Source organism: Pyrus communis, chromosome 9 (genome assembly GCF_041283825.1).
Source record: "Pyrus communis isolate YQ-2024b chromosome 9, ASM4128382v1, whole genome shotgun sequence".
Classification (NCBI taxonomy): Eukaryota; Viridiplantae; Streptophyta; class Magnoliopsida; order Rosales; family Rosaceae; genus Pyrus; species Pyrus communis.
Genome location: NC_142573.1, coordinates 5,290,482 through 5,314,499, shown reverse-complemented (window position 1 = coordinate 5,314,499; position 24,018 = coordinate 5,290,482). Strand labels below are relative to the sequence as shown.

At 39.0% G+C, this 24,018-nt stretch overlaps 3 protein-coding genes across 4 annotated transcripts; 1 reads left to right on the top strand and 2 right to left on the bottom strand.

Annotated features, from left to right (window-relative positions):
- Nucleotides 1-8,845: 8,845 nt before the first annotated feature.
- Nucleotides 8,846-10,771, top strand: LOC137740352 (uncharacterized). The gene has a single exon (XM_068480219.2). The coding sequence runs from the start codon at nucleotides 8,990-8,992 to the stop codon at nucleotides 10,367-10,369; it is 1,380 nt and encodes a 459-aa protein (XP_068336320.2). The 5' UTR covers nucleotides 8,846-8,989; the 3' UTR covers nucleotides 10,370-10,771.
- A 2,520-nt stretch (nucleotides 10,772-13,291) lies between these two features.
- On the bottom strand, nucleotides 13,292-17,409 carry NDB1 (NAD(P)H dehydrogenase B1). Of its 2 annotated transcripts, none has more exons than XM_068478823.2 (10): nucleotides 17,178-17,409; nucleotides 16,138-16,414; nucleotides 15,778-15,984; nucleotides 15,416-15,666; nucleotides 15,043-15,262; nucleotides 14,818-14,922; nucleotides 14,456-14,719; nucleotides 14,217-14,338; nucleotides 13,676-13,795; nucleotides 13,292-13,588 (listed from the first exon to the last, which is right to left on the bottom strand). In XM_068478823.2, exons 1-10 carry the CDS (start codon nucleotides 17,264-17,266, stop codon nucleotides 13,501-13,503), a joined length of 1,743 nt encoding a protein of 580 aa, XP_068334924.2. In that variant the 5' UTR covers nucleotides 17,267-17,409; the 3' UTR covers nucleotides 13,292-13,500. The 2 variants fall into 2 exon arrangements, with proteins under 2 accessions (XP_068334924.2, XP_088556402.1); XM_088700276.1 differs by having other exon boundaries at nucleotides 15,416-15,662; nucleotides 15,774-15,984; nucleotides 17,178-17,361.
- Nucleotides 17,410-18,390: 981 nt separating this feature from the next.
- On the bottom strand, nucleotides 18,391-21,695 carry LOC137740074 (G-type lectin S-receptor-like serine/threonine-protein kinase At2g19130). Its single transcript, XM_088700275.1, has 5 exons — nucleotides 20,080-21,695; nucleotides 19,636-19,846; nucleotides 19,223-19,460; nucleotides 18,987-19,137; nucleotides 18,391-18,895 (listed from the first exon to the last, which is right to left on the bottom strand). The coding sequence occupies exons 1-4, from the start codon at nucleotides 21,640-21,642 to the stop codon at nucleotides 19,125-19,127; spliced, it is 2,025 nt and encodes a 674-aa protein (XP_088556401.1). The 5' UTR covers nucleotides 21,643-21,695; the 3' UTR covers nucleotides 18,391-18,895; nucleotides 18,987-19,124.
- Between the last annotated feature and the right edge of the window lie 2,323 nt (nucleotides 21,696-24,018).

Sequence of the window (24,018 nt, the reverse complement as noted above, 5' to 3'; positions counted from 1 at the left end):
CCGACCCAGCCCACTGATCCGATCGAACCTGGCCCGACCCACCGACCCGACCGAACTTGGTCTGACCCACCAACCCAACCGAAACTGGCCCGGCCCCAACTCAGCATAGACCTGGCCCAACCCTAAACCCAAAAGCCCAAAAACCCCTAAAGCCCAAACCCCAAACCCACAACCCCAAAACCCCTAATGATAAACCATGTCAGCAATCCAATCCACATCAGCAATCCAGTCAGCCAAACCTGATAACCACAGCACCATTTTCCGCGTACAACATTCAAACCTGCAAGTAGAGTTTGGATAAGCATCAACCTCTTCTCAAACCTGCAAGTAGAGTTTGGATAAGTATCAACCTCTTCTCTATCAAGTCTGTTGCATAGTTTTTGATCATGATAATTATCAAATATATTTATGCTGTAAATGTTTTGATATTGGAGATAAATCTCCCTGTAACTGAATACCTTGTAATCCCTATAAGTGGAATACATTGGCGCCACTCATAGTTAACTGAGTTGAGCCTACAAACTGCATTGAGTTCAAACATTCTTACTTTTCAAGTTGATATCTTTTATGGTATCATTGAGCCCAGTCTAACGACAACTTCAAAACACTTTTTTTTTTTTTTTTTTTTCCTAATGGCCTATGAAACTGAATCCTCTTCACCCATCTCTTCCCTAGTCCTTCCTAATGTTTCCAATTTCCTCACTATCAAGTTGGATTGTACCAACTATCCTCTATGGCACGCACATATGTTGCCTCTTCTTCGCAGCTGGAACTTGGTTCCTTTTGTCGATGGAACCAGTGTTTGCCTTCTTGCCTTCCTCAAAGACACTGGCAGCAACACTACTACTGAAGTTAATCCGGCCTACGAGGCCTGGATCCAACAAGACGCCATGGTGATGTCTTGGTTAAATAGTTATGTTCATCCTACTGTTCTTGCCACTCTCATTAGTAAAACGAGCTCCCACTCTACCTGGACCTCTCTTCGGGAAAGATATGTTTCCCCGTCTACCGGCTGTCTTCTTCAGCTCCGAAATGAGTTAATAAACACCAATCGTGGTGACTTGTCTATTGTTAATTTTTTGGATCGTGTCAATTTCATTGCCGATACTCTCTTTCTCTCTCTCTCTCTCTCTCTCCGGTTCTCCTATCTCTGACGAGGACTTGGTGGCAATCGTTCTTAACAATGTTGGCCGAGCTTATGAGAGTATTGTGGCATCTGCACAGGCTCGAGAGAAAGCCATTTCCTATTCTGCATTAGAGGCTCTTTTTCTCAGCGCCAAGCGACGCCAAAAGGGTCACTCCATTCGTCATTCTTAAGCTGCACCGACTGTTCTTGCTGCTCAGTGTGGAGGACGCTCCGATGGTGGTTTCCAGGGCCGTGGATCTTCCTATCGTGGTGGACGTGGATCTTCTTCTGGTGGTCGTAATTTCCACACTGGGAATTACCATAAACATAGAGGATCAAGTTCTGCTCATCCATCAGGTCCTCCACATTGCTCCAACAAGATGGAGTCCTTGGTGCTGCACCTTCCAATGGTGGTCCTGGAGGTAATGGTTTTTATTATTCTGGGAGAGTTCAATGCCAAATTTGTCATCGTCGTTGATGCAGTTCACCCATCAGTCACGGTCACGCTGCCATTGACTGTTTCAACCGTCTGAATATGGCCTACGATGGACGTGTTCCTGGCTCTCGTCTTTAAGCCTTTGCTGTAGTTGCTCTATCCTCAGGCACTGGCAGTGCCCCTGTTGTTCAGAACTGGCTCTTTGATTCTGGCGCTAACGCCCACATCACCAATGACTTAGCTCAAGTCCCTGCTGCCCGTGACTATCATGGAACTGCATGTGAACGGAGTAGTTGGTGGCACATGTTTGCATATTTCAAAAGTTGGACATTCCTATATTCAAACACCTACTCAAACTTTTAAATTATCAAACACCCTATATTGCCCTAATGCCACAACTAATGTCATCTCCATCAATCGCTTTACCACAGATAATAGGTGTTCTCTAACTTTGTCTCCTACCTCTTATCATGTTCAGGACATGCAAACGGGGAAAATCCTTTTGCACGGCCAGAGTAGGAATGGATTCTATCCTTTTTCTAGTCTTTCCATCTCAAACAATAATGGCGTTTTTGCATGCATCGGTGCTCGTGTGTCGGATAATATTTGGCATTCTCGTGTCGGATGGTATTTGGCATTCTAGTTTAGGACATCCATCAACTTCAATTTTTATATTTCTTGTAGCTAGGAATAAATTGCCCATTTCTGGTAAAGTCACCAGTGACGTGTGTCACTTGTGTCCATTGGGCAAGAGTCATAAATTACCATTTTCATTATCTACTTCTTTGTCGTCATTTCCTTTAGAATTGATACACTCCGATGTATGGACGTCCCCGTCCCATTCTATTAATGGATTCAAATATTATGTTATTTTTATCGATGATTTCTCTCGTTATTCATGGCTTTATCCTTTAAAATTAAAATTTGATGTCTTTGCAACATTTGTTACTTTAAAAAAATTAGTGGAAAACATGTTCAATACCACGATCAAATCATTTCAAATGGATGGAGGTGGAGAATATATTAACACAAATTTAAAAAAAAAAATTTGGCTACTCATAACATACATCATCGTTTCACTTGTCCACATCATCCGGAACAAAACGGGTTAGCCGAAAGGAAACACCGTCATTTGGTTGAAATTGGCCTTACCCTTCTTGCCCATGCATCTTTGCCTGCATCTTTTTGGGTTGAAGCCTTTCATATGGCTAATTACCTTATAAATCGGTTGCCAACAAAAGTTTTACAACATGATTCTCCTTATCACAAATTATTTTCCAAAACTCCACAATATGATTTTCTTAAAGTATTTGGTTGTGCATGTTTTCCATACTTACGTCCCTATAACAATAACAAGTTGCAATTTCGTTCCAAAAAGTGCATATTCCTCGGGTATTCATTGAATCAACAAGGCTATCGTTGTTTAGATCCATCCACAGGTGGCATTTTCTTTTCTCGCCATGTTGTTTTTGATGAAAATTCTTTTCCATACAAAGAATCCATTCCTACTGTCCCGTCTCCTTCCTTTGACACACCTACTAACATGATGGAAATAGGGCTCCATTATCCTATCAATCCACTCACTCCCACCGCTTCCACTCCTATTGCCACTTCCTTACCCTGCTCCGCCAGTCCTCAGGCACATCCTCTTCCTACCCTTTCATCACATCTTATCACCACCACCTTAGACCCATCCACGTTAGGTCCCACAAACACCAACTCTTTCCCAAGTTCGAATATAAGGCAAACTTCAACTAGTCCGCACCCACCACTAACTACTTCCTCTCACTCTATGGTCACACGTGCTAAGGATGGGATTCGACAACCCAATCCTAAGTATGCTTTACTTGCTACTAATGTTGATAACTTGGTTAAACCTAGCTGTTTCAGTCACACAAACAAGTATCTTGAATGGTGGTAAGCAATGGCAGAGGAGTTTAATGCACTCCAATGCACAGGTACCTGGACTCTTGTTCCCTATCAGCGTCATTTCAATGTCCTTCCCAACAAATGGGTGTATCAAATCAAGCGTAAGTCTAATGGTTCCATTGAACGATTCAAAGCACGTCTTGTTACCAATGGGTTTCATCAACAGGTCTCGATTATGGGGAAACTTTTAGTCCTGTTGTGACTCATGCAACAATCCGTCTCATCCTATCTATCGCTCTTCACTTCAATTGGCCTATTCGCCAACTTGATGTCCAAAATGCATTTCTCCATGGCACATTGGCTGAAGAAGTGTTTATACGACAATTGTTAGGTTTTGTAGATCCTCAATATCCTACACATGTTTGTAAGCTTTATCGTTCTTTATACGACATTAAACAAGCACCCAGGGCGTAGTTTCAGTGTTTTTCTCATCACTTGGAGGACTTAGGATTCATTGCTTCCACTGCTAACTCCTCCCTATTTACATTCTTCAATGGGGCCACTATCATTTATCTTTTGATTTATGTTGATGACATTTTAGTCATAGGGAATAATGTTGCTTAAATTTCACGTTTCATTGCTTAACTTGGAAGCCTATTCTCTATGAAGGATCTTAGGCCACTTAATTTTTTTTTCTTGGTATGGAAGTCACACGTACACCTACTGCCACACATCTTTCTCAATCCAAATACATTATGGATCTCTTCCGTTGCACCAAGATGACCGACTGTAAGCCCACTTCCATTCCTGCTCCTGCTGGTCGTCATTTCAGTCTCCATGAAAGGGAACCTCTCTCTGATGTCACAGAATTTAGAAGTATTGTTGGTGATCTTCAATACCTTATCTTCACACGCCCTGACATTGCTTTCGCGGTTAATCAAGTTTGCCAATATATGCATTCACCGACAACCACTCATTAGGCTGCTGTCAAACATATCATTCGATACTTAAAAGCAACGCATGATCCTGGCCTTGTCTACACTGTTAGTCCCCTCATTATTACTGCACGCTATCATGGTGTTGCACGCTATAGTGGCACTGGACAAGGTGTTTCTCCGTCCAACCATGGTGTTGTTTTCAATCAACTAGGTTCCAACCCTCGCAACAACAACAATCCACGACTTACTGCAGGTAATGTTGAAAGGTCTAATTTTGGTGAAAGAAATACTTGTGGCGGTGAAAAGATAGTTTGCCAAATTTGTGGCAAGCCTGGGCATCTAGCCTTTGATTGTTACCAACGAATGAATGCAGTAATCGAAGGTCGAATCCCAGCCAAACGCTTGACAGCCATAGCGTCCTCACCAATGACTCTTAATAGACAACAGAATGTATCATGGCTCTTTAACACAGGGGCCAATGCTTATATTACTCCCGATCTTCAGATCTGGTGAATGTAAAGGAGTATAATGGTAATGAGAACATTGGTGGTATAGGTAATGATACTGGCATTTCTATTGCTCATTCTGGTTCAAGTAAAATTCGTACTAAATCTTACTCATTTGATTTAAATCATATCCTACATTGTCCCACCGCTTCCACTAATATCATCTCTGCCCATAAGTTCACCTTAGATAACCATTGTTACTTACTTATTTTTCCCAATTTTTTCCTTGTGAAAAACCTCAAGACCCGAAAGACGCTTTTTCGAGGGAGATGTGAGAATGGCTTATACCCATTTCCTAATGGCGGTGGACAATTTCATTATCCTATTTCAGCATTTGTAAGGACTCGAGTGTCAATTCATAAGTGGCACTCGCGACTTGGCCACCCAACGTCGTCAATATTAAGTTTTTGGTTTTCAAATAAATTAGTACCAGTTCATGGTACTTTAAATGTAGATTTCTGTCAGTCATGTCCTTTAGGAAAGAGTACTAAGTTACCTTTCACTTTGTCGGAGTCTGTTTCTCAATTTCCATTGCAACTCTTACATTCTGATGTTTGGTGTTCACCGGTCATTTCAATTGAACGTTTTCATTATTATTTGCTCTTTGTGGATGATTATTCTCGATACTCATGGATATTTCCAATGAAACACAAGTTTGAAGTGTGTGATATTTTTATCAAATTTAAGGCAAAGGTCGAAAACATGTTGAATTTATCCATCAAAACCCTTTAATGCGATGAAGGAGGTGAATACAAAAGCCATGCATTTCAACAATTTCTTGTTGTCCATGAGATTTCTCAAAGATTTTCTTGTCCTAAACATGTTGAACAAAACGGTCTTGCGGAAAGAAAACATCGTAGCCACAAATATTAATCATATCCCTACTACTCAAAACACGATGCCCTCAATCCAAAATCCCACTACCCAAATACCTATTCCAAGTTCCAATGAACCTGTGACTCCACCACACCCTACTAATCCTAGCCCACAATCAAATGAGCAAGAGGTGGTCAACATTGAACCATTGCCAGTTCAACCTTCACCTGTTGTTGCACCGAACCTGGCTTCGTTGTCACAGCATCCCATGACAACTAGATCATGTGCTGGAATCCAAAAACCAAACCATAAATATGCCATGCATGTTTCTATTAACAATATTGTTGTGGAACCGACATGTTTCAGTCAGGCTGTAAAGCATCAAGAGTGGAGGAATGCTATGGTGCAGGAGTTTAATGCTTTGCAACGGTGTGGAACTTGGAGTTTGGTGCCTTATCATCCTAAAATGAACCTTCTTCCTAACAAGTGGGTGTTCAAGATTAAGAGACGTGCCGACAGTTCCATTGAGAGACATTAAGCCTGTCTTGTAGCCAATGGTTTCCATCAGAAGCCTAGGGTGGATAACATAGAGACTTTCAGTCATGTGGTCAAGCACAGTACAATCTGCCTTGTTCTTAGTCTTGCTGTATCCAAGAAATGGCATGTTCGACAATTAGATGTACAGAACGCATTTCTGCACGAGTATCTTAATGAAGAGGTATATATGCGTCAACCGTCGGGTTTCATTGACAAGCAATATCCTAATCATGTTTGTAAGTTGCAGCGAGGATTTACGGTCTAAAGCAAGCACCGATGGCTTGGTTCCAAAGGTTCTCAGAGTTCTTGCTTCAATTGGGTTTCCAAGAATCCACGTGTGACTACAACTTGTTCAAGTTTAACCAGCAAGGGGTATACCTGATCCTTCTTATATATGTCGATGACATCTTGATCACAGGTAATAATTCTTATGAAATGTCTCGCCTAATTAAGAAACTGGGAACTTTGTTTTCCATGAAAGATTTGGGTTCCTTAAATTACTTTTTGGGCATGGAAGTTAAGTATGATGGTAGTCATGCATTTGAGTCAATCCAAATATGCTTTGGATTTGCTAAAAAGGACCAAGTTCACAGAAGCCAAACCCATCTCTACTCCGGTGCCATCTGGACAGACACTCAGTGCGTATGATGGTGATCCTCATGAGAATCCAGAGATGTATAGAACTGTTGTTGGAGCAATGTAGTATCTAACCATCACACGACCTGATTTATCTTATGCAGTAAATCAAGTTTGTCAATTTATGCATTCTCCAAAGACAACTCATTGGACAACAGTCAAGAGGATTCTTTGTTATTTAAAGGCCACTTACAATCATGGTCTCTTGTACAAACCTGGTGGTTCACAACTTATAACCTATTTTGATTCTGATTATGCTGGGAATCCAGATACAAGACATTCCACTGGTGGTTACTGTATTTATTTGGGTTCAAATCTTGTTTCCTGGAGTTCCAAAAAGCAAAAGACAACTAGGTCGAGTGTTGAAGTCGAATATAGGCAACTGGCCTACATTGCTGCTGAGCTATCATGGTTAAGATCTTTATTTAGGGACTTACACTTGCATCTTGTTCGACCCGTGATATGGTGTGATAATGTGTCTTTGATAACCCTAGCTTCTAATCCGGTTTTCCACTCTCGTACTAAACACTTGGAGGTTGATTATCACTATGTTAGGGAGAAGGTGGTTCGAGGTCAGTTACTTGTCAATTATATTTTCTCACAAGATCAAGTAGTCGATCTTTTCACCAAAGGGCTATCTTCATCTCGGTTCAAACTGCTTGTATTCAAGCTTCCAGTTGTTCCTCTAACTATTAGCTTGCGGGGGGATGTTAGACCAAGTCGTGGTACAGCTGCAGTCAACACTACTTCAACTGTTTGAGTTGTTTTGTAATTCTTATCTTTACAGAAGTTGGCTAAGTGTAGGACTTCTTCAAATATTTGTTGTAAGGTCAAACAGTCTATAACTTATTTAGTGCTTCTGTTTGTATTTTGAATTTTGAATCTTCCTTGTAATTAGGGATTTCATTCCCTGATGTAATCTGGAGTTGAATATAAATACATGCAGCCTCTCTTTGAAAAGGTAGGCAATTGAAGTGAAACACTGAGTCCTTAAAGTTTTACATTCATCGAGGCCCAAATCCTTGAAGCCATTGGCTTGGACTACGTCGACAAGAGTAAGATCCTCACTCTCCCGTTCGTCTGCGGCTGTCAAATTCTTAGCGAGGTCGCCACGATGACTCCCAACAAAGGTGGAAGCTGGTACTGGAAACATCATCGAGGTCGTTCGACTTGTGCGGCGTGGCAACTTGCATGTACACAAATGATGCAGTTAGGGTGGGAAAAAAAAAAAAAAGGATTTAGATATTTGAGGTTATTTTAGGAATAATAGGGTGGATTAATAGGATTTTAGTTTTTTTAATTTTTATGGTGGATGAGATTATATTGTGGGTGTAGAAGTAGGACAATGAAGTGGGTCTAGTTGCAATCTTAAATAAATTATGGGTCAGGGCATAGAGATGCTATATAGAATTGTAAGTGCAAAAGGTTTGAACTCATAAATCATGGACATTTGGTATTAGAAAATTTTCAGTGTGTTAGAAACACGGCCCGTCACACCATATGTAACAATACTGGTTGCATTTTTTTTCTTCAAATTTCTAATTATTACATTTAATGTACCGAACCGTTATTCCGGAACAAAATTATAGTTTCTAAGAAATAGGGCACTGGTCTGCGAAATAAAATCTCTGACCCAAAAAAATATAAGGAAAACTAATGAAAATGACTTAAAAACTTTTAGTTTTAACGATAAAGAAAAAATAAAGGATAAAGTGAATAGTATCAAGTTTGACTTTTTAATGTAAAAATATAATTTTTCGTTAAAATGAACAATACTACAGTCTTTTTGTTAAAACTCTTAAAAATATATACGTAAAAGGTAAAAACGAATGTGTCCAAAAAAACGAGAGAAAACATTAAATCTCGTATAGAAAACAAACTTTAACTCAAATCGGAGCGTCTATAGGAGCCGTTTAGCATCCAACGGCTACGATTACACGGAGTCTCAGGCTGGCCCCAACGTCTAAATTTCTTCCCAACGGTCAAAAATCTCAAAATACAGAGAAAATCAATATCCTCTCTCTTTCTCTCTCATCCAAGAATCGCAAATCAGCAGTTACAGTACAAGAACCCATCATCTAATCTTCCATATCCTCCTAAAATCGTTCGAACCCAGTGAGCGAAAATGAGTGTTGTTGAATACCCAGACGTCATTAACGCACCAGACCTTCAGGTATGGAACAACGCCGCCTTCGACAACGAAGACTCCGAAGGCGGCTCCTCCGTCGTCAAAGCTTCCTGGTCCGAGCTACTGCAACCCCTTTCGCTGAATCGTTCTTCCGAGTCGTTTGATTCGGGTTGCAGCAAAGAGAATCTGAGCCCAGAGATTCTGAAAACCCCTGTCTGTGTCAAATCTTCGGTGCCCTTCAAGCCGCTGGACACAAATACGAATCTTGAGCCCATCTCGGTGGTCGCGAAGAAGAAGGGTATTGGGAAGGTTGAAGAAAGAGAAGAGAAAGTTCGAGATGAGGGAAAGATCGATGCTGAAATTGAAGAGATTGAGAAGGAGATTAGTCGATTGAATTCGAGGCTCGAAGCGCTTAAACTCGTAAAGGCTGAGAGAAACGAGAAGGCGGTAGAGAAGCGCGGAAGGGTTGTGGCGGCGAAGTTCATGGAGCCGAAACAGAGTGTGAAGAATTTGGACGGGCTGAAAAAGATTGAGTCTTTGATGATGAGTGTGAGGCCAAAGGTTAATCGGAGAGGAATGAGTTTGGGGCCCTCTGAGATTATAGCTGGAGCAGGATTTCGGAGGCCGAGTAAGCTCGAGATCACCCCTGTTCAGGCAACGCAGAGTCGCCGGAAATCTTGCTTTTGGAAGCTTCAAGACATTGATGAATTGAGGGCTACAAAAGAGAGGGGCAAGAGTTTGAGTTTGAGCCCGAAATCACGGAAAACTGTGTCCAAGGTTCAAGCTCCTAAACAGGCTGCGACTACTGTTGGAGGGTCTAAGAGACCTGTGAAGAAGGAAGACAAAGTTCTTGCATCAATTGAACCCAAGAAGCTTTTTAAAGACGGAGCCGAGAAGTCTGCGGCTGCCAAGAAAACACCATTCAAGCCTGGGAGGGTTGTGCCTAGCAGGTACAATCAGATAGGGAATTCGGCAGTGAGTGATGGCCGGAAGCGGTCTTGGCCCGAGGATGACAAGGATGACGGCAAGAGGTGTGACAAGAGGCGGGTATCCTTGGCAGGGAAGCCGCGTGGCATTGGCCGTGAAATGTCCAGGAGTCAAGGACCGGAGTGCCGGGTGAAGAAGAGGTGGGAGATTCCAAGTGAGGTAGTGGTGTACCAAGGTGTGGCGGAGGATGGTAAGTCACCTTCAGTTGTTGCTGAGATAGGAGATGTGCTTCCAAAAATTAAGACTGTCCAATGTGGTGTTGATACTCCAAGGGGTTCGGGGCCAGCCAAAAGGGTTGCTGAATTGGTTGGGATGAAATCCTACTTTAGCACCAATGGGGAGGTTTGCCAGGAATTGAATTTTGCAGAAGCAGATGCTGAGGAAGAATAAGTGGAATCGCCGAGGAGCTTCACCTCCACTGAAATTGTTAATTTTTGTTTCGAAGTTTGGCTTGATTTTCGATTAGCCATAACTCTTGTTATGGAGACTATGCATTTTGTATTCATTAAGGGAAGTGTTATTGGTATTTCAAAAATCTCATTCTACACTCCTCACAAGTGTATTTTTTCTTTCCAAATATAGAAAGTTTGTAGTGTAGGATGAGATTTTTGGAGTTCCAATAACAGTTCCCTTAATCGGGTTTGTAAGTCTGGTTTCTCTGCTATGCAAATAATGGATGAAGCTACTTTTCTTGCTTCCTAGCAAGATGAGTTTGTTTCAGCCTTTACAATCCAAGCTATCAGTCTGCTAATAAAACAGTTTCACTCGAATAAAAATGTCGAATTTGAATCATGTTTGATACAAATCTTTCGAAAATGGGCAAAGAAATTGATTTAATAGATACTATACCAATTGGCAATAGGAAGAGACACCTTCAAATCGAAAACAGAATAGTAACTCCTGCTTCTAACTACTTACAACGGTTTATTTCGTTTGAAATCCATAGGACCGGCAATTTGAGCGTAATAAGTCTGCTGAAAACAACAATTTTGCTCGAAGAAAACTGTCGATATTTGAGTCATGTTTGATACAGATCATTTCGAAAATGAGCAAGGAAAGTGGACGGCAGATTCAAAGCACTATAATACACCAAACCATATCTCCAACTTCTAACTGCTTACAATCGTTTGTCGTTTGAAATCCATAGGACCAGCAAGCTCCAAACTACACGAATCCATCTCCTCCGTTAAACTCAATGCCAAGTCCACCTTCCTCATCTTCTTCAGGTTCGTGATCAGCGATCGATAAACATACAGGGAAGTTCGAATCTCCCTCACCTTCATCTCATCAAAGAATCGGCATATACAGTATGGACTGGCATGGTTTCATGAAGTAATGCTAGATGCCAATGTATGCAATGCAAGTGAGAAGAAATTAAAGTATACAGAGTTTCATTTGAAATAAAATGCCAAAGATGTTCCACGTACTGTAAAATACTTCCAAAACAAAGAGAAAACGACAAAATCCATCCAAAACAAAGCTAAACAGAAACTATGCAAGCTCGTATAAAGATGCATGTTAAAATAACAGAAATTCTCTGTACATGACGTCTGCTCTTTATTAAAAAACAGACGCACGTCAATATTTTAAAAAATGTATCTATATTGGCAGTCTATTATTTTCTTTAATTAAAAAACGGACGTCATTTTCATGAATGGACATGATCCTGAAAGTCACAACAAAAATCTTGAACAGAGAGGAACGTTGATGAAAAAGCCTAGAGGCTGTCTCAAAGAAAGAATGTCCTCCCCATTGCGAAACCCAAAATTTTCTGTTTCTGATTCTTTATGGGAAGAAAAGGTTTAGAAAGTTACAATGGCGGAATATATTTTTCTTTGATTTAGAGAAATACGAAAACTGGGGAGCGACAGATTCTAATGGCCGGGGTATGCGAGGGTCCGGGGTCCAAAGGTTAATCGGACACACTGCTTTTCTGGGTCCGAGGTTGACTTGTCAAACCGGAGAGTTAGGAACTAAGTAATATAATCCAAGAATCAAAAGACAACCACCTCATTACATGGAAGATTTTTTGGTGTGCCTGTAACACGGAATAGTAATCATATGTAATTATATAATTAGAGGAACACTTGAAAAAAAAATTCTTACTACTTAATAGTAACAAGTGGCGTACTGCCTCGTGTTGAAGAATCTCTCCACATAGAAGAAGTCAGCTACTAACCAATTTTTTTAAGGGAATTTTAACGAAAGCTTCCGGTACTGTTCATTTTAACGAAAAATCATATTTTTACACTAAAAAGTCAATCCTAATACTATTCATTTTACCCTTTATTTTATCTTTATCATTAAAACTCAAAGTTTTCAAATATTTTTCATTAGTTTATTTATTTTTTAAATCATTAACTGTAAACTAGGTTTTTTGTTTCACAAAAAATTAGAAGAAAAAAAAAGATAAAAGATTAAGCTAAAAAATAGCAAATTGCAACACGCGTTAATTGGCAAGAATTTAATTAATTCGTAATGCTTCCACCATCTAATCAAACAAGGATCTCTCCAATGATGCATAAACTTTGTAGGACGTGAGTAGCGATTGATTGGTAAAATCCATTCGATCGGTCACTCATTCACATTCCACAACTATTTCATGAGATTTGTCATTAAAGCATCTCCAGAGGTGGTAACATTTGGATAGCAAAAGCTAGATTAGCTAGTTTCCCAAAAAAAAAAAAAAAAAAAAAACCTAGATTAGCTATGCTGCGTTTTTTCCAAGAAAGTAACAATCTGATTAGCAAATTAAAGAATTAGCAACTCCAACATGATCCTCTCCGGATCCTTTTGGTAAGGATCTTCAAGATCTGTAAATCGTATCCGTTTATTGTAAATCATGCGGTCAATTTTTATCAAGTACGGTTTATGTTTATTTTTAAATAAAAATATTTAAAATAATTTTTGACCACACAATGTATGATAAACGTACACAATTTACGAATCCTCGGATCCTCACAAAGATGATCCGAGGATCTGGACTCTTAGCAACTTACTTTGTATATTTACAAGTTCAATTGCTACTTCTCCTAGTTATCAACTTTTCCAAGTTAGCAACTTTTGAAGAAAAATTTTGCTAACTCTTGGAAATGCTCTTATACTAATCAAATATGCATCATGTGAGTCTGTGACATTGTGTTGATATTGTACGTGCCATTAAAGAATCCAATTATTTGCCCGAAAATTCTCATTCAATAGAATGTATAGAACAACATTTTTACTGCAGTAAGTTCGACATATCGCAGAGTCAGAAGAACCGATAAAACAACCAATCTACTGCAGTAAGGGCGACATTTGCACATTCAGAAGGATTTGATAGAACATCATATTTACCAAGTACGTTCGACATTTCGCACATTCAGAAGAATGTACAAAAGAACATATTTACTGCAGTAAGTTTCGACATTTTGACAGTAAATGAATCGCATAAGCAAATGCATACACTCATCATGGCACCACAATGAACCTAGCTATTAAGGATAACAATTTACATGTGCCAGAAATGCGCTTTGCCCTCTTCAAATACGGCTTGAATCTCTCCCGAAAATGAATCTCCTGGTCCAGTCCGATACCACAAGAACCCTAGTGCGCCAGCTCACTTGCTTGCTGAATAACAAAAACATCGTATAAAATCAGATTCAACTGTGCGCATATTGTATTACAACTTACAACAAGTAAGCAGATGAGGAATACCTTGCATATACAGAATACCAAAGCCATTGTGTGCTATGACCCATGGAAACCCAGTCTCCGGGTAGCTCTGCTGCTGCTTGCTCTCCCCCCAACGGAGCAAATTGCCCGAAATGCTTGTACCTAGTGATTCACAGGTTACCGTTAACACATTGGTTAGAAAAATAAAAAGAAAGCAAATGAGATATATAGTATGAACTTGATATTGTACATTGTGTCAAATGAAGAATCGTCAGAAATTTAGCATGAAAATAAGAAGGCACTTATGGAAGTTCTTGAAACTTTCATTTCCATTTTCAAATCATGAACAACAGCTGCCATTTCATGTACTAAACATTCGGGGATGACAATTTTGTGAAACTATATGTGAACGAGTGATAGCACAATTTGGTTTTCACTAAATGCCATCAAGGCGAATAATTGTGTTGTTTTCCAAGTGAATCTTTGAAGTATATGGTTGAAAGACAAGTAGAAGTAAAAAAAATCACATAACGTGAATAGGTTATATGACATGCAGTAATAAATGGCGCGAGTGAGTACATACCGAAAGGGAAGAAACTCATGTTGCCCAGAACTTTTAAAACGCCTCGGACCTTCAGGATGGTCTTTGCAGTGCTCTCTCCGGTTAAAGCAACTAGAAAGATATGTTCCCTGTTGCGCAGCAACCTGAATGCCAAAAGAGCGTACAAATTGAGGGTCCCTTTCTTATATTTGGTCGACCTGAAATCATACGTCACAACCAAGAAAGATGTTTACTCCAACCATAAGATTAAAGACATATACCTGAGCAGTTGCAGGCAGACTCTTCATCTGTGAATCCACTTGAGAAAGGGCTAATTTAAATTCTTCCACGTTCACTTCCTTCTTATCACTACCATCAAGATCTTTCCATAGGTCTGTCACATCCTGCAGATGCTTGCTCTGTAAATAGAGTTCCACTTGGGGGTACCTTATGATTATGTCGTCAACTACATCTCGAAATTCATCAACTGTTAAGGTACCAGAGTTATCTTTGTCCGCAGCTTTAAATATGGTGAAGATATCTTCCTGAAGATGACAAGATGGTGATTAAGTATAAGTTAACAATAACATGTATAAAATAGCTTCAACTATAAGTTTAAAAAGGTTGAATATATTCTGCATACCATGATTTTACGTTGACTAATTGAAGCACAATCACCAATGGCATACACATCTTCACATCCCTTTACACGCAGCCATTCGTCAGTTACTAGAACACGTTTATCAGCCTGCAAATTGAGCAGAAGATAAATTATGATTGAATAACCATGTTGCCCATAGAACAGTTGATTATACTGTAAATTCTGTGTTTCTTGGTCGTGTATGTGCATAAAATTTATGAAACAAACCTGCCCAATTTGTTGCATAAAGTCCCTCACAACTGGACGAGTCCCAATACCAGTAGACCACACAACCAAGCCATGTGGTATAGAGCAAACCTCTCCCTTCGATTTCACCTTCATCGTGATTTCCTTATCAGAAACACTGACAACCCGACATCCTGTTTGAACATCAATACCATCTCTTGTAAACTTCTTCTCAGCAAAAGTACTAATTCTGTCATCGAACCTACAGTGTGAGGATACAAAGTTTAGTTAGTTCTCTGAATGAACTTGCTATTTGCTCTTGGATATAATAAAAGTTCTTCATTAAATCGGGTTTATTATCGAAATGTTTCCAAAAAGCAATCAATAATCTAAAACATGAGTGCATCCTTCGTACATGTTCAAGATGTGATCTCCAGATTGGATAACTGTTATTTTCACAAGATCCTTAACCATAGGATATAACTTGACTAAATCTTCTTGGAAATAATCATGCAGCTCTGCAGCAAATTCCACACCAGTAGGACCTCCTCCAACAATTACAAAATGAAGATTTCTCCTCCGCTCTTCTTCACTTAAACCTGGAAGTATAGCCATTTCAAAGCAATCTATCACACTCATACGTATCTTTTGAGCATCTTCCACTTCCTGCATTAGAAGCCAAATACGTTTCGTTAGAAAAATTTCATATCAGCACCTTATGAAAGAAGAGTGAAAGCAATTTAGTTTTGCTGAAAAAGTTCAATAAACCAGACTTGCCTTCAGAAAATGACAGTTCTCCTTGACACCAGGGGTGTTAAAAGTGTTCACTTGTGCTCCTAAAGCTATGACCAAGTAGTCATAGTCAAGGGAAAATTCCTTATTTCCCACCAAGTTTTGGTCAAAATTAGCCCGCAAGGAAACATTTTTATTTGCTGCATCAATCTTGACACATTCTGCTTCCCAAAATTTGATCTCTCCATTTCTCTGCCATGAAATAAAAGTAAAGCACACACGACTTTTATATCAAGTAAATGATGTTTAAGAAAGAAAAGAACAGTGCGATAATGCATGTCTCGATTTGAGACCAATCTCCATTAATTTGTCTTATGAATTGGAACTGTTGAATGTGTCATTTACCTTTTTTATGATATTTCGAACGGGTTCTACTATGCTTCGTGCTTCAACCGTCCCACACGTGACACTCGGTAACAAAGGAGTAAACGCAAAATAATTTCGGGGTGAAACAACCTGAACATCATAAGCTGAAGCATCCAGGTACTTAAGGAAACTAGTACCAGCCCATCCTGTCCCAAGCACCACCACTCTCTTTTTCCTAGACTCGTTTTGATTAGGATCGACAATAGGAGAGCCAACGTTGGACTGCGATTCTGCATACGCCAGGAGACCTCCGCTACTGCAATAGTCCAAACGGAAACCGAAACAGAAAAAATATGATCGACAATGAGTTTAAGCGAACGAAGTTTTCTTCTTTTTTTTTTTTTTTTATGAATTGTGCATTTTGTCTACATTTGCTTGTCAATAACCATGTGGATGGATGTCAAATTGGCAAAAACAAAACAATGTGAGCTAGTAAAAAAGGTTACAATTCAAACAAAACAAAAAGGTAAAAAGACATGCTTTAATAAAGTATTTTATATCTTCAACATAACCCCTTTAGCGGTAGATCTATGTCAAGTTGCTTGGAATATGTAAAGTAATTGTAAATCTACAAGCTAATCAAGCAAAAGGGTAACTTAAGGGGTGAGGATTCTTTTCCGCAGTGAAAGATCACATGAAAAGAATTAACAACCTTAAAAGGCATGTTTGGTTGCTCAGAAAACAGAGAGAAAATTACATAAATTCAGCATAGCTAAGACTCCAAAACAAACATTTGCAGTCTATTTTCTCAGTAACCAAACAAAGTCTAGTGTCTGGTGGCTGAGAAACTGAGATTCAAAGAAAAGTTTAGATTCAGAGTTAATGAGCTGACATTTTGCTTAAACCACAGAAAGAAAAAACTGGCACTTGATTGAAATATAACCAAAATTAAAAAAGAATGTGTCTTTATATGCTATGATAGAAAATATTTCAACCCAACTCATTTTCTGGTCATGCATTTTCTCAGAAGCCAAACAGATCGAAAAGAAAATAACATGGTAGGCAAGAAAATTGCGAACCTGATAGTACAGAGCACCAGAAGCTTGGAGGCAACAGGGTGGCCATTGAAAGCTCTTGAAGCTCTGGTGAAGAAGGACAAGATCGTCATTTGGGGGTTGACCAGAATCCAGAGGCTGATCAAGTGAGAAGAGACTGGTCCTCAAATCACTCAACAAGAGGAGGGAGGGAGTTGCGGAGCAACTGTATTATTCATTGATTGACAAAAATAAAATAAAATTAGTCATCATCCAATGGACGCGTGGCACTTGTTAACTTGAGTTATTTTGTTGGATGAGGTCCTGAGGAAACTGAGTTGGTCCCACTCCTTTCCATCGGACAGTCGACATGTAGCCTGTAGGTAGGCTGCGCCCCACAGTACTGCCAATGTGTGATCCAATTATTTTGCGGTTTATCCTTGAGTCATCTGTTTCATCATTTACGTTTGAAATGGATGTCTTCTTTCACGTTTGCTTGTGATTGGATGCCAAACATGAAGAACGACTTCATATTAGGGAAATGTTTTAATTTTAATAGTCAAAGTATTACATAGTGTTTTAATTTTAATAGTTAAAAGTATTACATAGTTGAAGTATTACATAGTGTTACAACATTCTTACTTAGCGATTTAAGCCATGAGATAAGAACTTGACTTTTAGAATTATAAAAACTAAATTGTTACTAGCAGTTGAGTTGTTCATATTGTGAATCGATACGAATATTTGATGACTGAAAGAACAAAAGAAGAGAAAAAGAATATGAGTTTACAAGTTGCCCAAAGCCAATCTAGAAAATTTGTAAGAGAATCAACAATCAAATTAGGAATGCCAAACAATTTTCTTTTTATTTCCCCTTTGGTTTTTTACGTCTATGCTTTCTTCTCACAAAAGAAAACAAATATGAGAGAAACTCAAGTTCGAATCGTCGTTGATAAAAAATTGATCGGGCACATAGTTTACTTGTAGTTCTAGTTGCCAAATTCCAACCCTAGGAAAATCCATGTTGTCAATTATGGATATACTAATGTTAAATCCTTTGTTCTAGACCAATTTTGTTTTTAGTTTTTATCTTCTGAAAGTTAGATGTAAAAAACTCTCCTCTTTATTCCCTTCATACAAGCGACATTCTATTTTAAACTAATACAAACGACATTCTATTTTATTTCCCCTTTGATAGAAGGGGTGTGGTGGGAACATATCTTGAAGTATGGTTACACGCACATTTGCACTTGAAAAATACATAACATAAATTTAATATGCTGCTATTATAGGTTTAGTTTGGATGGTCAAAAACCATAAAACGCACAAACAGCTCGAGTAATGTGTAATTGAACCCTTGAAGTGTTTGTATAAAACTGCTAGTTGTCGGGGTGTTTATTCTAATATACTATACTATTTTATAAACTGCTTGCTAGTCACTACTCTTCCAATGCCTATCGACCTTCTGGCAAACTCATGGTCATTGTGTTTTGGGAAAAAATGGTAGGCATTTTCGAAGAGTGAGCATGACTAGAATTTCTGTGTGTTGAAAAGGCAGGTTCTTTGGAAGGTGGAAGAGATGTAGATTCATTGCCCTGCAGCATACGAATTATCGAAGACATTGTTGGTCGATCAACTGGAGTTTCTTGAACACACAAAAACCCTACATGGATACACTTCAAAGCTTCATCGAGCCGGCATGTTTCCCTTATCGATTCATCAATAACCTCTATTCCTCTTCCATCTTTCCACATCTCCCATGCCTAATAAAAATGTTGAATTTACGGTCATTTGCAAATATGGCAGGCTTAAAAACAAAATGATAATGAGTTAGAGTAATTTTTCAGTACTTACCCATCCAGCAAGAGTTGGTGAATGTTCAAAGCGATAAAAAGCAGCATTCTTCTTTCCGCTTACAATCTCCAACAACAACACTCCGAAGCTGAATACATCTAATTTCTCAGAGAAATGACCATATCTCGCATATTCGGGTCACATGTAACCGCTGCACATGGATGGACAATATGTATAGAAGTAAGCAATAGAACATTACTAGAATGAAAACATGTGCCAGGTATATGTAGACTTACTATGTGCCAACAACCCTATTTGTATTTGCTTCAGTTTGATTCATCCCGAAAATCCTTGCCATTCCAAAGTCTGAAATTTTGGGGTTCAAGGCTCCATCCAATAGTATGTTACTTGCTTTTAGGTCCCTGTGGATGATTTTCAATCTCGAATACTTGTGGATATAAAGTACTCCTTGAGCAATGCCTTCTATAATTTGAAAACGTCTTCCCCAATCTAATTCTCCTTTTTCAGATGCATCTGATTGGACAAACCGTGAAGAAAGATGAGCAAGTGTTTTTCTTTAATTTCATTTTAGATCAAAAGTTGGACACAGTGCATTTGATGTACATGGCATTTAAACACAAGGAAAATAATTTGCAGAAACAAAGAATCAACATGTCATTAGCATATATATATATATATGTATACATACCAAACAAAAGTTTGTCCAAACTCCGATTGGGCATGTACTCGTAGATCAATATCATTTCCTCGTCTTCAAGACAGCAACCCAAGAGCCTAACGAGATTGGTATGTTGGAGCTTGGCAATAAGTTTTAACTCATTCATGAACTCCTGTTGTCCTTGGCCTGACTTTTTTGATAACCTTTTTATGGCTACTTCTTGATTTTCACCCAAAATTCCCTGAACAGAGGAAGAAAAGCGCATAAGAGAAAAGTTTGTAAAAGTACAAAGGAACGGTCGTATTTTTGAAAGGATAAAATTAATTTTGAACACCTTTTTTTCTTTTCACGTCTATATGAAATTTGTTCCGTGATACGTCTTTTTAGAATTATTTGATTTAAAAGTTATAAATAAACAAGGATGTATGAGAAGAAAAATATAATAGTTTTTAAAGTACACAATGGAATTGTCACCTTGTAGACAGGGCCAAATCCTCCCTCTCCGAGTTTATTAGCTTCGATGAAATTGTTTGTAGCAGCTATTATAGCCCTTAAACCAAAGATAGGCAGTTCTGCATCGTTCTTTTCACCATTTCTTTTCCTATGCTCTCTTTTCTTTTCCAATGTTTTCTTCAGTAAGTAATAGCCAAAAATGACAACCAGCAAACCTGTGATTATTGAGACAATTGCAATCACAACACCAACATTCAATCCCTTGTTACTTTGAGAACTCTCTAACTCAGAAGCTGCAAGTCTGAGGTATAAAGTTCTTCCCTGGTCGTCACTTGATGTTGGTTGTTGCAAATCCAAGAGTTCTCCGTTCCAAATCGAACATCCGCTGCTGTCATAAGCATAAGCAGTGCAAGAACAGCCTATAAGGCAGAACACTTCACATTCGGTAATACTCCTAACCTCCATAGTGTAATTATTTTTAGGCAATGACATGGTACGAAGTTGAAGAAACCACTCTGGCTTTCCGCTCGCACTAGTAGCATTTCCACAATGCAGATCGGTTTTTCTCGAACACCCACCAGAGTAATCCTTTAAATCCCAATCTCTCTTCACCTTCGGCTCAAAACCTTCCAAGCAATTACAGGCGAGGGGGCTTACCTCATTGCAACTTCCGAAGGCCCCACACAAATCATAAACTTCGCATTGCTTTCTCTGTTGAGACCAAACCAAATTCCATTGCGTGGAATTCTCCATCCATGTCAGCTGTTGAATCTGGCCCGAAGTAAGCATCACGAATCGAGATATTCTACTAGGATCATAAATAGAATAGGTGAAATAACTTTCTGTTGCGTTCGTAACATAGCTGAGGTTGTATATTTTTGTATTGAACCCTGTACTAACCAAGCGGAAAACCCTTAATTTTGCGTCCCATGACCCACTAGTCCAATTCTGCCTAGACCTATTCCACATTATGAAAAACGCACTGCTTCCGTTCGGGTCTAACTCGAGCGAGAAAAGACCCGGTGCAGGATCCTCCGAACTCTTCCATGAAGTAAGAATTTGGGTTTGTTTGGTAACATTGTTAAACCCAATTCTACCTCCTGGCAGCCAAGTATGCGTTGGATGATCAAAGCTTTGCCATAACAGCTCTGATAAATTATTACTAGACCCGGCTCTCAAGACCAGGTTTCCGGTATCCAAAAGAAGTGCAGTGGCGGAGGAGGAGGAGGAGGTTAAATTCGTTGACCAAATGAGCTCTTTGGACTCGTTAAGCAGGACTAAATTACCATCTGAAATCATTAGAACCGAAGAAAATATATCGGAAACTGGTTTTTCCCTGTTTGCCACCCAAACAATGGTCCTCTCGGATACTACTCGGTCGGTGTACCATATGCCTATGTAGAAGTTTGAAAGGTTACCTGGTTTGAAGAAACCGAGCTCAAAAATCCCACCTGAAATGGTTTGATTGCCCGAGAGAGATTTGTTTTCGCTGATGGTGGCAGCTGCTAGGTAAACATGGTACTCGAGAAATGCACATAATAAAATAACGGAGAACACGAACTTTGAGTTTGGTTTGGTATTCATGGCTGCACAAAGAATTCAGCAGGCAGGCAAAGATTTACCGTATGCATGTTACTGGAACTTAACCTATATGCCCTTTTTGCGATGATCATTGCAAGTCAACTAAGTCAACTATTCAACCCTTCACATACGGTTCATTAGCTGGAAAATGAACAAAGTCTTTGGAAACTTAAATGCATGGAAAGGGCATCAACATTGGCCTCCCTCTGTCAAAGCTTCTGGTAGTATTACGGTTCCGTTCAAATTCTTCAATACTCTACGGTTACGGTTTTGTTCAAAATTTTCAGTACTCTACAGTTACGGTTATGTTCAAATTCATCAATACTCTATAGTCTACAATGTTAAACCCTGGAGGCATCACATATCTAAAACCCTGGAGGCAAAGATTTACCGTATGCATGTTACTGGAACTTAACCTATATGCCCTTATTGTGATGATCATTGCAAGTCAACTAAGTCAACTATTCAACCCTTCACGTACGGTTCATTAGCTGGAAAATGAAAAAAGTCTTTGGAAACTTAAATGCATGGAAAGGGCATCAACATTGGCCTCCCTCTGTCAAAGCTTCTGGTAGTATTATGGTTCCATTCAAATTCTTCAATACTCTACGGTTACGGTTCTGTTTAAAATTTTCTATACTCTACAGTTACGGTTATGTTCAAATTCATCAATACTCCAAAATCCGAGAAGAGATGGAGGTATGAGTTAATATTAGAACATGTTCGAGTTAGATTGCTTCAACTTCAAGCTAATGTACCATACTAAGCACTCATGTTTACTGCAACTGGTAATGCTAGGATGACCAAATTTCTAAACCAAATTGTTTAAATTAAATAATGTGGAACAAATGGGAAATAAGCACATTATTAACACTCAAGTAAAAATCCAATCATCAACATCCACATCATTCGGTTACAAAATTTGGTTTAGAAATATGGTCTTTCTAGCATTACTCTAATACAAATTTTGGTTCATGTGTTAGTGATGCTCTGAGCTTAAATGTTGATAATTATCATAATCTTTTCCGATCCATACAAGTTTAACTAACAAAAATTGATCACAAAAACAAAATATATGCTAAATTTTTCAAATTCCGATTACAACAAAGTTTACAACATTCATAGACAATTAGACGTCCGTTTTTGGCCTGAATTCCAATAAAAAAATTTGTACAATCTGAACCCATCAAGACATGATTAATCGAAGGTAATGATTTTCGCATGCCATTTTCTCCACCAAACATCCTCTTGTTTCGATCCTTGTTTGTACCAATTGATCCTCCTGCAAACAAATTAATCAGTACACAATCTAAATCCTCCAACAACAAATTGATTAGCAGGGCTTTGCGTTTGCCTGCCGATTTCTTTAATTCCAGCTCGGCCGTGAAATGCGCTGGGAACAGAAGATAGAAAAAGGTCCATGTAGCTGCTAATTTGATTGAATTCGAAGGCCATAATCATAGAGAAAAATAATCCACATACGAAGCCAAAAACGGCTGGGGAGAGGAAAGGTTCCACTTTCTAGGGTACTCAGTGGAGACGGGATGGGGCCTATAGATTTTAGAAATTATTCACTATATAAATTTCTAGGGTACTCAGTGGAAACGGGGTGGGGCCTGTAGGCTACTGAGCATACATTTTGGAGTCTATTTTCTCTAATTAAATAAAGTCAGCCTAGCTAGGACTCCAAAACAAACATTTGCAGTTTATTTTTCTCAGTAACCAAACAAAGTCTAGCGTCTGATGGCTGAGAAAACTGAGATTCAAAGAAAAATTTAGATTCAGAGCTTATGAGCTATGACATTTTGCTTAAACTAGGAAAAAAATGATGCTTCATTGAAATACAACCAAAACTAAAAAAGAATGTGTCTTTATACGCTATGATAGAAAATATTTCAACCCAACTCATTTTCTCGTCATGCATGCATTTTCTCAGAAGCCAAACAGATCGAAAAGAAAATAACATGGTAAGCAAGAAAACTGAGAACCTGATAGTACAGACTACAGAGCACCGGAAGCTTTGAGGCAACAGGGTGGGCAGCCATTGAAAGCTCTTGTGCTCTGGTGAAGAAGGACAAGATCGTCATTTGGGAGTTGACCAGAATTCAGCGGCTGATCAAGTGAGAAGAGACTGGTCCTCAAATCACTCAACAAGAGAAGAGAGTGAGTTGCGGAGCAACTGTATTATTCATTCATTAACTAAAATAAAATAAAATAAGTCATTATCTAACGGACGCGTGACACTTGTTAACTTCAGTTATTTTGCCGGATGAGGAAATTGAGTTGGTCCCACTCCTCTCCTCAGAAGAGATTTTTCAACGTGACTGTCACACGGAGTGGTACACCACGTGTCATTATATAAATTGTGAGATATGTGTG

Coding starts and splice junctions, on each gene's coding strand:
- LOC137740352 (XM_068480219.2), top strand. CDS start 8,990: ATGAGTGTTGTTGAATACCCAGACGTCATTAACGCACCAGACCTTCAG.
- NDB1 (XM_068478823.2), bottom strand. CDS start 17,266: ATGACGATCTTGTCCTTCTTCACCAGAGCTTCAAGAGCTTTCAATGGC. Junction 15,263..15,415: donor GGAGATCACATCTTGAACAT/GTACGAAGGATG, acceptor CTCACACTGTAG/GTTCGATGACAGAATTAGTA. Junction 13,796..14,216: donor CATGAGTTTCTTCCCTTTCG/GTATGTACTCAC, acceptor GTGAATCACTAG/GTACAAGCATTTCGGGCAAT.
- LOC137740074 (XM_088700275.1), bottom strand. CDS start 21,642: ATGAATACCAAACCAAACTCAAAGTTCGTGTTCTCCGTTATTTTATTA. Junction 19,847..20,079: donor GATTTGGCCCTGTCTACAAG/GTGACAATTCCA, acceptor TCCTCTGTTCAG/GGAATTTTGGGTGAAAATCA. Junction 19,461..19,635: donor TTTGGACAAACTTTTGTTTG/GTATGTATACAT, acceptor TTGTCCAATCAG/ATGCATCTGAAAAAGGAGAA.